The sequence below is a fragment of the Palaemon carinicauda genome, chromosome 27 (genome assembly GCF_036898095.1).
Source record: "Palaemon carinicauda isolate YSFRI2023 chromosome 27, ASM3689809v2, whole genome shotgun sequence".
Taxonomy (NCBI): domain Eukaryota; kingdom Metazoa; phylum Arthropoda; class Malacostraca; order Decapoda; family Palaemonidae; genus Palaemon; species Palaemon carinicauda.
The window spans coordinates 443,698-458,427 of NC_090751.1; the positions used below are offsets into that span (position 1 = coordinate 443,698).

A 14,730-nucleotide genomic window follows, 5' to 3' on the forward strand; every position below is an offset into this window, starting at 1 on the left:
GAAGACATGAACAATTAAAATAAAATATATCAAGAACAGCAACAATATCAAAATCAGATCTTTCATATATAAACTATAAAAGAGACTTATGCAACCCTGTTCAACATTTAAAAATCTGTTTTAAATTTTTCCACATTATGATTTTTTATTTTGATTTTATTCCATGTAGCGTGAGGTCTTTAGGAATCCATTCCTGAAAATACGTTTAGTAATCTTATTTCATACTCTGTTGATGCCAGGCCCATTTTTATCCATTACCATAGAAAATAGACAATAAAAAAAGGTTCACTAGGGTTAATGCAAAATTTGATTGCCTTCTATCCAAAAATCGAATCAAGCCACAATTCTATTCCCACAAGGCAGACATTCTCTTTAGCAGCTCATTTCTCTAAATTATGCTTAAATCATTGTTTTTCAGCCCTTTGCTTTCCTTAGCCCAGCTGCTATTCAATTTGCAGAGACTAGACTACGACAGGATCAAGAAAGCAGCCCTTAAAGTAAGTAAGTAAGTAAATAAGAAAGTTAAAACATACCCCTCATGTGATTTCCATTGTTTTCTCAAGAAGTCTAATAGTAAATAGTCTCTCGTGAGTGACAGATGTAAGCGAAGAAAACTGGGTGTTGTAAACCAACCATTATATATGACCAAGGAAGGGTCAGGAAGACACATGTCCATTTCTTCAGATTAACTCTTGATATGAGACTTATATGTCTACGTGGATAGCTGTTTTCACTCATGAGAAGGTCTTGTCAATGGTGTCATCTTATCAGACTTGAATTAAATGCTTTTCTTCAAATGAGTTCATTGTTACTTACTTTACTTTGAGGGCTGTTTTACTGGTTCTTTTATACAAGGAAACTACCAGATCTGGTTACCATATTGGCTACATTCTTAAGTATTTAGAGCATCAAATAGCGTATATCTCATTAATTTTCAAATCCACATTATCGAAACACTTAGAAAACAAGAAAATCTTCAGCTTCCCTTTACACTGTCTTTGCACTTGGGTATTGAATGGCCTGCCATGTCCCATTGACTGGACTTATTCTGGCCAATTTACAAATCCAATAACATCCTTCAAATTTACACATTTCTTTCTTTGGTCACCAATAATTTTATTAATAAAGTCTTACTAAACCGCAAAATTGTTAATCATTCATTTTACTGTTACCATAAGACACATGAGTGACAAACATAGACTATCTGAACCAAGAACAAATAGTAAATTTGGTGAAAGGGCTTTTAGCTACTGTTTTACTTGTTTTGGGTTTAAATCCAACCCTCCACTGAAGTCGAGTGAACTACTTCTCGGGCGGGTCCATATTAATCATCTAACGAAACATTTTCATTATAACTTATACAATTCTTTGATTGTAGCATCTTCCAAATCATATGATCTTGTGAAAAGTAATGTCTAGTAAAAGATCAGATATGTACCTCTACTGTAGATTCCAGAACTTTCAAATGTGTGGCCCCAAGATAAAATAACAAGCTCTGTCTATACACTTGAAAGACTGAATATATTAAGGCATTTAAAAAGAAATGGAAGACTTCCTTATTTTCTTAAAGCTTCGATAATGTGGATTTGACAATTAACAAGAAATGTTCTATGAATGTAAACGAAAAAAAAGATCTTGTAGGTCCTGTAGTATGTAGATGTTTTCTTATATGAAAAGACCAGGAAAACAGCCCTTGAAGTAAGTAAATGAGTGATATAAAGTAAATAATTACATAATATAATACAAAAAAATGGATTCCTGGGGAAATGTAGCTTTTTCAGCAGAACAGAGTTCATGTGTGGAGATTAAGCAAAAAATATAAGCAAATTGACAAATTTATTGCTTACAACGGATCTGTGTTCATTTTTCCTTGTTTCCTTTCCTCTCTGGGCTATTTTCTTTGTTGGAGCCCCTGAGCTTATAGCATCCTGCTTTTCCAACTAGGGTTGTAGCTTAGCAAGCAATAATAATAGTAAAAATAATTTAATAACAAAATATTCCCCAAATATGGCCTCCATAACGTACTATCTTTATAACACATTTATATATTTATTTGTATCTATGATCATAGCATTTGTTGACATTGTCCGAATGTATTCAATTAGTCTTGGATTGAATATAAGTGAACTGCATTTCAGTCAATTTGATATTTGAAGAGATAAATACTTATTTATATATATAAATTATAAATATAAAATAATATTATAAAGCTTATTATAATCAATTATGATATAATTTATTATTTATTTAATATTTGTAATTTACTTTCAAGCCTTTCGAACGCAGTCAAGCAAGCTGCCAATTAGGGTTGCCAGTTTGGCCTTTTTTCCGGCCAAAAAAAACTCAAATTTGACCTTTTGTATTTAAATAGGTTGGCCTTTAGTAATATGAAAAAAGCCGGCCCTTAAATACTATATTTTTGACCTTTTTCTATTAATGGGTTGACCTTTTAAAGCCTCTGTTGATTAGAAATTGACCTTTTCTCATTTAGAAAACCTGGCAACCCTGCTGCCAATCAGCCACCGCCGAATAAGTTTGGATATCTGTCACTCTTCGAAGCCTCTTCTCTTATTTCCTATTATTGGTGAGTCAAAATGGACAAATTTGTATTATTTCTGCTCATATTAATCAATAACTCTTAAATGTGTATCATATTAACTGCAGAGTTATCCTTATAATGTGTTATTAACTGGGTGTTATCCTGTGTTACCGGTGAGCGAGCTAGACTTGGGTAGCCTAAGCTTACCTTAGAGTAGGCAATTCAAAGGGTTTTTTAGATTTAATAGGACACCATAAAACACCTGGGAGCCTTTGTGTCCTTCTTAATGCATTAAAAATGGACACTAACTAACCTAAACTTCCCCCCTAAACTAACCTACAAGCTGTGTCCTTACCTATTTACCTAACGGGGGATAACACCCTATGCGACCGCTCTTATGCTACCGTATTCTTATTCGACCGTCATCATGTATATACAGGTACCCGCTATCATTCATACACCCCAACACTTTATTTTGAATATGGCACTTATAGATTAGGGTTCCCCTGTAGTATAGAAGCAGAAAAGCAGACCTTAAACTAGCTGGTCGTAGGGTAAGGCTGCCTTGTTTATAAATAGGTTTCATTATAGAACATCGTAAAATTAATTAGTATGTAGAACTCGCATAATTGAGTAGGTCTTACGGAGACTTTGTATAACGGTGGACGTATCGCGATCTTGCACAGAAAAGGCAAATTTCTCCCTGTTTTCTAGGCATTTGTAAACCGTGGCTGGTATACAAAACCCGCGTCCGTCATTCTGCAAAACCTCTACGCAAGAACGCCTCCTAACCTACGAGCCGTGTACTTGCCCAACGGGGCGAGCTTAAACACCTGTGCAACCCCCCCCTTAGACTGCCGTAATCTTTGGTTACCCGGTTTGCTTCGCAACCTGCTTCACTCCTAGCAAGGTAACGCAGACATATTTTGTAAAGGAAACCTATATTACAAGCAACAAGAAAGTTTGTACGTGTCCCAACGAATTACATTTATCCCGTTTGAGTTGTATTAATCTTCATTTTTCGAAGGGAAAACTTATTTTTTTTTTTTCGCGGTGGATGAGATGGATAGGGGCATGTAAAATTTGGAAATCAGATCGCCTGAAATTACAAATGACAATCAGACTATATATCAGTTTAATGAGATTGGTGATACTGTATGGATATGAGTCATGGTATGAAAATTAAACAATTTTCAATAGATTTGAGAACAAAGCCCTCGGAAGGATATTGGGAATTAAATGGCAGGACAGGATTAGAAATTGATCTATAAGAGAGATTACTCGAGTGCCATATGTGGATGAGATCATGACGAGGGGTAGATGGAGATGGTTTGGTCATGCTCTTCGCACTCCCAAGAGTCATTAGTTCATGAAACGTTCAACTAGGCTCCACAAGGCACTAGGAGAGCTGGAAGACCCAGGCCTACATGAATGAGGACTATGAAGCGTGAAGTTGGAGATGATGAATAGAGAAGTATTGAATTAAAAGCTCAAGATAGAGACGACTGGTGAAATCTAACCATAGCCCTTTGCGTCAATAGGCGTAGGAGGAGATGATGATGATTGTTAAGCAAGTTTTCCTTACTAGGCTATATTGTGGCATCCTGTACTGTAGTGTATTCATATGGTAAATGTTATTTGAACCGAGAGCTGCAGCTTATAGTGTTAGGAAAAAGGAGATTGTAATTATAATACTGTATTTTGTTTTTCCTCTACAGTTATTTGAAACCTTCATCTGGAGCAATGCGTTTGGACCTCAGCGTTGTTGTGCTCTTAGCAGCATGTTCTGCTCTTTGCTTTGGAGAAGAAGAAAAGAAGAAAGAGAAAGTGAAGAAGCTTCAAATAGGTGTGAAAAAGCGCGTTGATAACTGCACGTTGAAAAGTCGCCGAGGTGACCTGCTTCACATGCATTATGCGGTAAGAAGCTTTACTTAGTTTATAGTAGCGCAGTAACCATCTCTTACCTTATCTTATCATTACGTATTACGGTAACAGTAAAATATTTTTTGTGAAATATCATGCTATCTGTTAACCCTTTTACCCCCAGTGGACGTACTGGTACGTTTCACAAAACTCATCCCTTTACCCCCATGGACGTACCGGTATGTCCTTGCAAAAAACTACTATTTACATTTTTTTTTTGCATATTTCTGATAATTTTTTGAGAAACTTCAGGCATTTTCCAAGAGAATGAGACCAACCTGACCTCTCTATGATGAAAATTAAGGCTGTTAGAGCAATTTAAAAAAAATATACTGCAAAATGTGCTTGAAAAAAAATAACCCCAATGGGTTAAGGGTTGGAAAGTTCCAAATAGCCTGGGGGTAAAAGGGTTAAGATTTGTTTACATATAGTAGTAATCATCTCGCTTTATTTTATCATTACATATTATGGTAACAGTAAAATCTTTTTAGTGAAATATGCTATCTGCTAAGAAATTTAAAATTCTGTGATTTTTTTTGTATTTGTTCCTACATGGGTACAAACTGAGTCATATAATTAGATTAGTTTCAGTTGAAGAATTATTGAGGGTGCAGCCTAGTATGGCCACCTCGCCCTTTCTCTTATCAAGTAAGTTGCTGTTGTGTTACCCGTGGCTGTTCACCCACACGTCGTCTGTTTCTCTTTTTAGTTACAGAATGAGGGAAACGAGTGGGTGTTAATCGTACATGTCCCGGTACCGAAGGACATTTGTGGGACCTTCGTGAGCTTGACATAGCTCCTCATCTTTTATATCCTGTGTGCTGCAGACATAGATGCTCATTGGAGTCCCCTTATGTTATGTGTAGGGAGTGGTAAAGTACCGTGGCCGACGGAAGAAAAAGGCTTTAAGGCTCTCCTTTAATTGCTTTGGCTTTGTATGAGAGTATGATGTGTAGATCTTCTCGTTCAAGCCTAGCTCTTCCCCTTCCTGGTCCTTTGTTATTGGGTTTTATTCAAGACATGGTAACGGAGGTTGAGGACCTTGTTTTTTTATCGACGATTTTGATGACGTAAATCCTCCGTTATGAAGTCGAGGATGCTACCTCGGTTTCTGATACTGTGGCTTAAAACTTTACACCAGCCATCGACACTGTTCTAGCTGATGCTCGCCGTCTACTGGCTGAGATACATCATACTCGTTCACCATCACCTCCTACGAGTGTTCTTTGTTCATACGAGCAGCTCTTAATCCCTGACATGGGTCCATGTAGATTTTCTGAATACGTGCCTGAAATCTCTTCTCTGCATGCTACGCCTACTTACCCTAAACTTGCAACGAAGCGCACACCCCGCCATCTTGCCGCTGTGCACCAACCATCTCGGCACTCGCCTGAGCTTTTCCCATCTCCGTTGTTAGGAATTCCCCTTTCTTTGGGGGAAGTTGGTCATATTTTACCCCTCAAGGACCCTTGCATCTCTTCCCTAGATAGAGAGATTACCCTGGCCTTTTCTTCTAAGAGGTCGTCATCTCAGGCAAACAAAGAGCAACGTTTTCTATCACGTTTGGAGCTCCAACCGAGAGTCTGTGGGCTCAACAGAGTGTCTGCAGTCCTACAATTCATCCCTACATTTCCTCTCCCACAAGTCTGTGGAGACGTGTCCGCTATTCTAGAATCCTACAATATCTGCTACGTATGCTAATGTTCACGTTTTGGATGAACGCGCAACCTGCCCCAGTATTCGTGTTTTGGATGAACACGCAACACGTCGTCCCAAGGCTCATGTTTTGGATGAACTTGAGTGCTCCCTAATGTTCGTGTTGTAAGACGCACGTGAACGTGCTCCAGTATGTTCCCTCCAGCTATTCGCCTGGTGGATCATTGGTTTGTGAGTACTTTGTCCTTTCCTCAAAGAACTAGGTCTTTCCGTCCAGTTGTTAGGTTAGGGGGTGGTACTCGGCATTCTGCATATTCTTGACATTATTTGATCATTCATAAACACGTTCTTTAGTTATGGGAGGTTCTCCCTTGCATCAATCTTCAGATAGGAAACCGTATGGATCCTTATTCTCCTTATCCTCTTGTTTTCTTGTGTTGCTTCTCCTACCCAGCAGTCGCAACAAGAGCTGGTTGCAGTCCCTCTGCGTTTGAGACTTCTCTCGCCTCGAAGCTTTCCAAGTTTATCGACATGAACCTGGTCCCTGTCTCCCCACTTCAGATAAGTCGAAACGTGTTCAAGGAGAGTATAAATTGATTGAAAAAAATTTCTCTTGTACTCCACTTGAGGAGGGCGATAAGTCTTTTCTTCCTCCTCTGATTCGACAATTCACCCAAGCGTATTCAGACCGTGCAGCCAGTGTTAGATACTAGCGTTCCCCAAACAAGAAAAGAACCTGTATGTCTGGTCTCTCCTACAGGTCCCTCCTCTAGGGTTCCTTCTGTTCTCAGATGCATCTCAACAAGGATGGGAAGCATATGTTTGAACAGATCAGATCTCCGGCATAAGGATGCAGGAAGACAAGTAGTTCCACATCGACTACTGTACTTGAAAATGACAATTGCGTATGTAACGTTACTCCACTTCACAGATATAGTACCATCAAGCATCGCTCGGTATAGTACAGTCATTACATGACTGTAATGACATACCTTACAAGAAGAAGTATATCAACATTCACTTACAGCCAAAAATGTGATGATAATAGTAAAAATAATATAAGTAACTATCATCACTAACACTGTAATCCTCATCTGAACTATCTAGCAGGTACTAAAGACCCTAATGCAGAAGCACTATCATCACCCATGTACAAAAAAAAAATGAAAGGACAAAAAAATTAGAAAATCGTTTAGAATTCGAATTTATAATGTTTACTCATGAAAATACGACAATCCTTCACAAATGACTGCCTGAGGAATACTGGCTAAATATTAAAAAGAGCCCATCCCATACCTCTAATGAAGATGATGTCACAACGTCCATCAGATATTTTTTGGCGGAAATGAATAGTGGTGGGAGCTTCAGCAAGTTTTGGTAAACAATACCTTACCTTAAACCCCTCCAAATATATAAAACCTGCTTTGCTTGGTTAGCAAAGAATTACGTAGACTTATACGTTGTTTCTCTTTCTTGCTGTATGGTAAAACACTTGCATGTATATGTAGCAGTGCTTGAAGTGGTTATGGACACTGGTTCTAGCCGTTTTCAAAGCCATTCCGCTAAGAATAGTTATGAATTGATGCTGCTTCCCAATGTTATTCAGAGATATCAAATGTGGGTATTGTGGCATTATGTTTTCCTCAGAACTGAAGTAGCATAGGAGAGTACATAAAAGAAAATAGCTTAAAAAACCAATGGGCCCCTGTTTTGCAGGTACAAATGAAGTTAAAATGGGGATTGATAAACAGCTTCTATTTAAGCTAATCCATTAGCTATCAAAGTGAATTGAATTATGAATTTTTGTTGCATGCAAAGACTGGCTAAGAAGGAATTAGCAGAATGATTTTACCTTTTATTCTCTTTAAGAAAATATCCACTGTACAGTACCATTCTTTGTTAAATCAGGACAATGTTCTCTTTATATGTATTATTGTTATTAAGCTACAACCCTAGTTGGAAAAGCAGGATGCTATAAGCCTAGGGGCTCCAACAGGGAAAAAAGCCCTGTGAGGGAAGGAAACCAGGAAAAATATATCTTTAGGTTGTTGTGGCCTGATTGGTAACGTCTCTGCCTGGTGATCGCCAGTCGGGGGTTCGAGTCCCGCTCAAACTCGTTAGTGCCATTAGTGTCTGCAACCTTACCATCCTTGTGAGCTAAGGTTGGGGGGTTTGGGGGAGCCTATAGGTCTATCTGCTGAGTCATCAGCAGCCACTGCCTGGCCCTCCCTGGTCCTAGCTTGGGTGGAGAGGAGGCTTGGGCGCTGATCATATAATATATGGTCAGTCTCTAGGGCATTGTCCTGCTTGCTAGGGCAATGTCACTGTCCCTTGCCTCTGCCATTCATAAGCGACCTTTAAACCTTTAAACCTTTAAGAACAGTAACATTAGGATAAATATTTCCCAAATAAACTATAAAAACTTTAACAAAACAAGAGGAAGAGAAATAATATAGAATAGTGTGCCTGGGTGTACCCTCAAGCAAGAGAACTCTAACCCAAGACAGTGGAAGACCATGGTGTAGAGGCTATGGCACTACCCCAGACTAGAGAACAATGGTTTGATTATGGAGTGTCCTTATCTTTGAATAAGTCACAGGTGCTTATAACTTTAATTGCTTTCACAGGGTAAATTAGAAGATGGTACAGAGTTCGACAGCAGCTACCCTCGTGGACAACCTCTGACCTTCACGTTGGGATCTGGGCAAGTTATCAAAGGATGGGATCAAGGCCTTATTGGGTAAGAACTACGACTTTTGATGTTTACTCTATATTAGATAGAATCTTATTTCTTATGCTTTATTTAATATTGACAGTGATAAAAAAATACTTTTACCTTAACAATGTCTTTCCTGTTTCTGGTGTCTGTAGTTAAGATATATTTAAATACAACATTGCCCATTTTTCCCCTGTCGTTTATTGTTTTATTGTGTAGGTTAAAGTATGTAAGATATCTATCTTACTACTGTACTACTATAGCTAATGCTTTAATTAATACTGACAAAGATAAAAACGCAAGTCTTACCAATGTCTATTTCTGATGTCTTTAGCTAGGCCATCTTTAAATGTAGCTGAGAAGTAATTTTTTTGTTTTTTTTTATTTTGTTTTCAATGTTTCTTTTATTTTGTTTTTATCATTGAGAGAAATTTTATTAGAATATGCTTATGGAATTTATCTTGTTTTATAATGGAGTAGGTGTTATTTTTATTAAGCTATACAATCCGAAATTTGCATTCCGTTAATGTGCATGATATTTTTGCTCCATGCAAATGTCTTGCATACTGTACTGCATTTTTGTAAATATTCTAGAGTTGGACTTTTGCATAATAAACACGTCCAACGTTCACGGGTGCTAACAAGGAATGATGGGAGGAGGTTAGGTAGTGGTGGTGAGGGGGGGGGGGGGGGGCAGTAGCTGCACCTCCTAGTAACGGGGGGATTTTGATGAGGGAGAAGTCTTAATTGGAAAGGGACCTCTGGTAGTGGTATCACTCACCCCAGTTTTAATACCGACACCCTTTTAGGGGTGAGCGAGCTGGGTATATTCCTGGCATTCCATGCAACTTTTTTCTCTGGTATATTTAGCAGTATTTATACCCTTGAAATGGTGCTTTAAGGAGCATTTCATGGAGCGACACAGGTTCCTCCCCCAGAAATAGATTTTTCCTTCCTCAAAATCCCTTTTTTCAAAACTTGATATCCTGGTTATGGTTTTTTTGAGTTCTGTATCATTATTATTGCATAGTTATGGTTCCTAATTCTTGCTGATGTATTTGTTGGTTAAAGAAATGGGCTTATATCAATACTTCTCTAATGAGAAGATTTTATACAATGCCATGTACTTTGAGAGTTTTCTTGTTTCTATTAAGGAACGCTGTTGATTTAGTACTGTATTGTAGTCTTTTAGTGTTGACATCCGAGCTAGGGAGTCCTCTCGGTAGACATGTCCTCTCCTCCAGAGAAATTTAACCAAAATCTTGACAGTAATTGGTGAGGTTCAGGAATGTATGGAAGTTGTTGGTCCCAAGATGAAAGTACTTGAAAGTTATGCATTTACTGTAGGCAAAGATTAAGCCAAGCAAAATTCACTACTGTAATAAAACCATATTATATTTGATACAGTAAGCAAGATAACACTCAGGTGCTGTTGAGGAATGTGGATAGGGGGTGGGGAGATTTAGGGGTGGAGAGGGATAGTCGTAGTAGGAGGCACAGACGGGTGTAGGACGGCACCTCGTTGTTCCGGGGGATGTTGATGAAGGAGAGGTCTAATTAGTGAGGGACCTATGGTCGTGGTTCAATCACGCCCCAGTTTTCTATACCGACACTCAAAGAGTGAGCGAGCTAGGTTTATTCCTGGCATTCCATTAATCTCTTTTTCTCTGGTATATTCAGCAATAACTATGCCTTAGAAATGGTGCTAGAGGAGCATTACACGGAGTGACACAGGTCGAGCCCAGAAATAGATTTTTCCTTCGTCAAAATCCCTTTTGTAAAAACGTGATATCTATTTCATGTGAAACTTGACTATTTGTTGACTTTTTTAGCCGGAAATCTTAGGCATGGAATTCAGGTTAGGCATACCCTAGGCCAGAATTTAACAAAATTACACTTGTAAACAATTGACGTACAAACAGCTTCTTGTAACCAATTGAGTTTTTAAGTTGAAGACCTTCTTTACGCTCTTCCATGAACCATGCTCCTGTATTCGTACTTTAAACCTTTTACCCCTAATGGACGTACAGGTACATTTTACAAAACATCCCTTTACCCCCATGGACATACTTGTACGTCCTTGCAAAAAACTGCTATTTAGATTTTTTTTTGCATATTTTTGATAACTTTATGAGAAACTTCAGGCATTTTCCAAAAGAATGAGACCAACCTGATCTCTCTATGACAAGAATTAAGGCTGTTAGAGCAATTTAAAAAATATATACTGTATTGCAAAATGTGCTTGAAAAAAAAAATGCCTGGGTGTTAAGGGTTGGAAAGTTCCAAATAGCCTGGGGTTAGAAGGGTTAATGGAAATAGATAGAATTGTAATTTTTTATTTATTTTTTCTGTACAAAAACAGTTTACAAAATGAATTTAAAACTTTTAGTCCAAAGGGATGTCCAAATTCGTACTCAATCACTGTGATTTTTGGTGTTGTCATGTTTCTTTTGTGTTGCAACATTTTGATTGTGTAATTGTACATTGTCAAAGAGCCCCCATCTGGAAATACGGTCTGGGAACCGTGTGTGCGTGTTTTGATTATGTATACTGTAGATAATCATCGACAGGCCCTTGAGAACAAACTGAAGCAAATTGTGAGTTTTGCTATACAGTATTTACTGTACTGTGTACCGAGGTCAGGGTTTGGCCGAGGGATCATTTGTATTCTCATTGATCGGTGTATGCAGGCTTTGCCATTCTATCTCGGAGCCCATACCTCTCGCTTAATGTAACTGGTAATGCCAAGCAAAGATTTTCATTGGATATGGCACTCGGCTCGACAACCAGGTTGCTGTGCCTCTGATGTTTTGTAACGTGTGGTGCAGGCGGTTCATGTTGAATATTTGTCATATGACATCATAGGCATTGGCCCCAATGTTAGATGCCTGAGAATTCTCAATAATTAAGGGATTTTGACGAAGGAAAAATCTATTTCTGGGCGAGGAACCTGTGTCGCTCCGTGAAATGCTCCTTAAAGCACCATTTCAAAGGTATAAATACTGCTAAATATACCAGAGAAAAAAGTTGCATGGAATGCTAGGAATATATCCAGCTCGCTCACCCCTAAAGGGTGTCGGTATTAAAACTGGGGCGAGTGATACCACTACCAGAGATCCCTTTCCAATTAGACTTCTCCCTCCTCAAAATACCCCGTTACTACGAGTTGTTTCTCAATAATTAATGTACTTAATAATTACCTGTGAGTATTATTAAACCTCAAAATACCAAATGAGGAAAATGATAACCCTTGCCTTCCTTTGGACTACCAGTTTTAAGTACAGTATATATTCGGTATACAAAGTTATTATTATTATTATTATTATTATTATTATTAGTATTAGTATTACCTGCTAAGCTACAATCCTAGTTGGAAAAGCAGAATGCCATAAGCCCAGGGGCCCCAGCAGGGAAAATAGCCCTGTGAGGAAAGGAAACTAGGAAAAATAAGATATTTTAAGAACAGCAACAACATTAAGATAATTATACAATAAAGAATGATTTATGAAGGACGAAATTGTATTCATCACTTAAGTAGGATTGTCGGAGCATTGCATATAGAATAGTTGTTTTAAGAAATTATACACAGGGAAGGAAACTAGGAGAAATAAGGTATTTTAAGAACAGTAACAACATTAAGATAATTATACAATGAAGAAAGATTTATGAATGTCAAAATGAAGGACAAAATTGTTTTCATTATTTAAGTAGGATTGTCGGAGCATTGCTTATGGAATAGTTGTTTTAAGAAATTATACACAGGGAAGGAAACTAGGAGAAATAAGATATTTTAAGAACAGTAACAACATTAAGATAATACAATAAAGAAAGATTTATGAAGGTCAAAATTAAGGACAAAATTGTATTCATCACTTGAGTAGGATTGTCAGAGCATTGCTTATGGAATAGTTGTTTTAAGAAATTATACACAGGCAACAGGAAAATTGTCTATAGAATCAATGCTGCTTTTATAGCTATACTATCCAGTTCAATAATGATAATGCTACCGATTGATATATGCAATGATAGTGTCTATAGTATACGGTAAGTGTCATATCCCTTTCATTCTCCTTTACAGGATGTGTGAAGGAGAGAAAAGGAAACTCGTGATTCCATCAGACTTGGGATATGGTGCTTCAGGAGCGCCCCCTAAGATTCCACCTCACGCTACGCTCGTGTTTGAAGTCGAATTAGTAAAGATCGAAAGAAAGGAAGAGCTATGAAAAACAAATATTTTTACATAAAATCTTGTTAAGTTAGAATTAGATTCCTGATATATGAAGGCTGTAGCTCTGATGTGTGTTGTGTTTTTGCAATACTGTAATTCAATATTGAAATTTGATATTTCATATATATGCCATACATTTAATTTGAAGTAATTCAATTTTGCACTATTTTGTCGTTAGAAATGCATATCACAAAACAAAATATGGTATTTGCTATGAGAAAAGGTACGCCATTGTTTAGCATGCATTGTCAGGACTAGAATTTTTTTCATAAAAGTTTGTTTTATCTTAAGGTATATGTAGATATGATTAACTGGTTTAGAGAAGGATGTCGGCGATGGCATATCAATCATGATGAGGTTGTAGGTTGTGAAATAGGATTTTGGTATAAGTTTCTTTGAACTGACAATAGGATTTATGAAGATGTATTGTTCTTACATTGTTTAATTAAAGGTGAATCTACTATGATTGATGCAAATATTGAAGAGTAAATCGGGTCTGTTTGAAAATATTTTTGTGTAAATAATTTAAAGGAATGATAAGTTATTAAATTGGGATCCAAAAATTGACGGTAAATGGTTTTCTTAGAATTAAGGAAAGAGGAATACGATTAGGATTTGGATGGGTTTGTAGAGGTTTTTGCAGACTATGCAGATTCGACAAGGAATCGTCAACTTTAGCGAGGAGGGATCCCCTAAGATTTGCTTGGAGATTAAAAGATATTCGTAATGAATGACATCAACTTCATGATTTGCTTACAGATTGAAAGATAATTATTCATAGATATAAAGATACTGTACTTTAAGCACAGTACAGAATTTCTAAATAATTGGCTTATCATTCAGCAGACTAGCATCTTCTCGAGGGAGAAGGAGTGAACAAAGTAGTTTAGCTTATGTACTAAGATGGACTGGGTTAAAGAAATAGGTTTACGCAGAATAAAGAAGTAGTTTGATTTGATGTGAAATGCTGTGCTCATGTGTTGTCAAGCAATTGTTAATATAATCGAGTGAGTTACATAAACTTGGAAAAGGGCTTAAGAAATTTTTAAAGTGAAATTGAGATTTATTTAAGATTGATTTGCTGTCAATGTTGGTAATATATCATGTCTGAATTTCCAGGACTGATATGTGCAGTAAGAATGAGGCACAAAAAGTAACTTAATTCTTTTGTAAATGATTTATTGCACAAAGGTTAATGACTTTGATGCTGAGGTAGGATATAATTATCCGGGATTTTATTAGTGTGCACAGGCTACCAGCATAGGAATCATTCCAGCTGAATATTTTCCAAGGCAGACTTCTTCATCACTGTTGTATGTTTTGCGTGTGGTTTTCTCTTTATGACCTTGATTATTCATTGCGTTTTTCAACCCTTGTTTATTTTTGCCCGAATTCCTATCTAGTCCAGATTATTAATTGGAGTAGTCACAGTATTTTGAGAAGCTAAGCTTATCCTTCTATATTTGGTATACTTATCAGTTCTTCACCTTTTATTGAAGAAAGCCAAATGCACAGGAAGTTGCTCATGTCCTGTTAGGCCTTAATTTTCTGGCTTGCAAACATTTCTGCTGCTTCTCTGTTTCTTAATTAGTCAGTTTTTTGATGTTTTAAGAGGTAGCTCATTGAAGTACCAAATCTGTATTCACTAAAACATTATTACCTAAAGTC

General features: G+C 37.2%; 1 protein-coding gene across 1 annotated transcript; it reads left to right on the top strand.

Annotated features, from left to right (window-relative positions):
- The first annotated feature begins 2,328 nt into the window (after positions 1 to 2,328).
- On the top strand, positions 2,329 to 13,804 carry LOC137620481 (peptidyl-prolyl cis-trans isomerase FKBP2-like). The gene is made up of 4 exons (XM_068350646.1): positions 2,329 to 2,584; positions 4,258 to 4,456; positions 8,746 to 8,858; positions 12,913 to 13,804. Exons 2-4 carry the CDS (start codon positions 4,283 to 4,285, stop codon positions 13,055 to 13,057), a joined length of 432 nt encoding a protein of 143 aa, XP_068206747.1. The 5' UTR covers positions 2,329 to 2,584; positions 4,258 to 4,282; the 3' UTR covers positions 13,058 to 13,804.
- Positions 13,805 to 14,730: the final 926 nt, after the last annotated feature.

Bases quoted from the DNA above. Each gene is read 5' to 3' on its own strand.
- LOC137620481 (XM_068350646.1), top strand. From the start codon at position 4,283: ATGCGTTTGGACCTCAGCGTTGTTGTGCTCTTAGCAGCATGTTCTGCT. The intron at 4,457-8,745 runs GTAAGAAGCTTT...TTGCTTTCACAG, and splicing joins TGCTTCACATGCATTATGCG to GGTAAATTAGAAGATGGTAC. The intron at 8,859-12,912 runs GTAAGAACTACG...TCTCCTTTACAG, and splicing joins TGGGATCAAGGCCTTATTGG to GATGTGTGAAGGAGAGAAAA.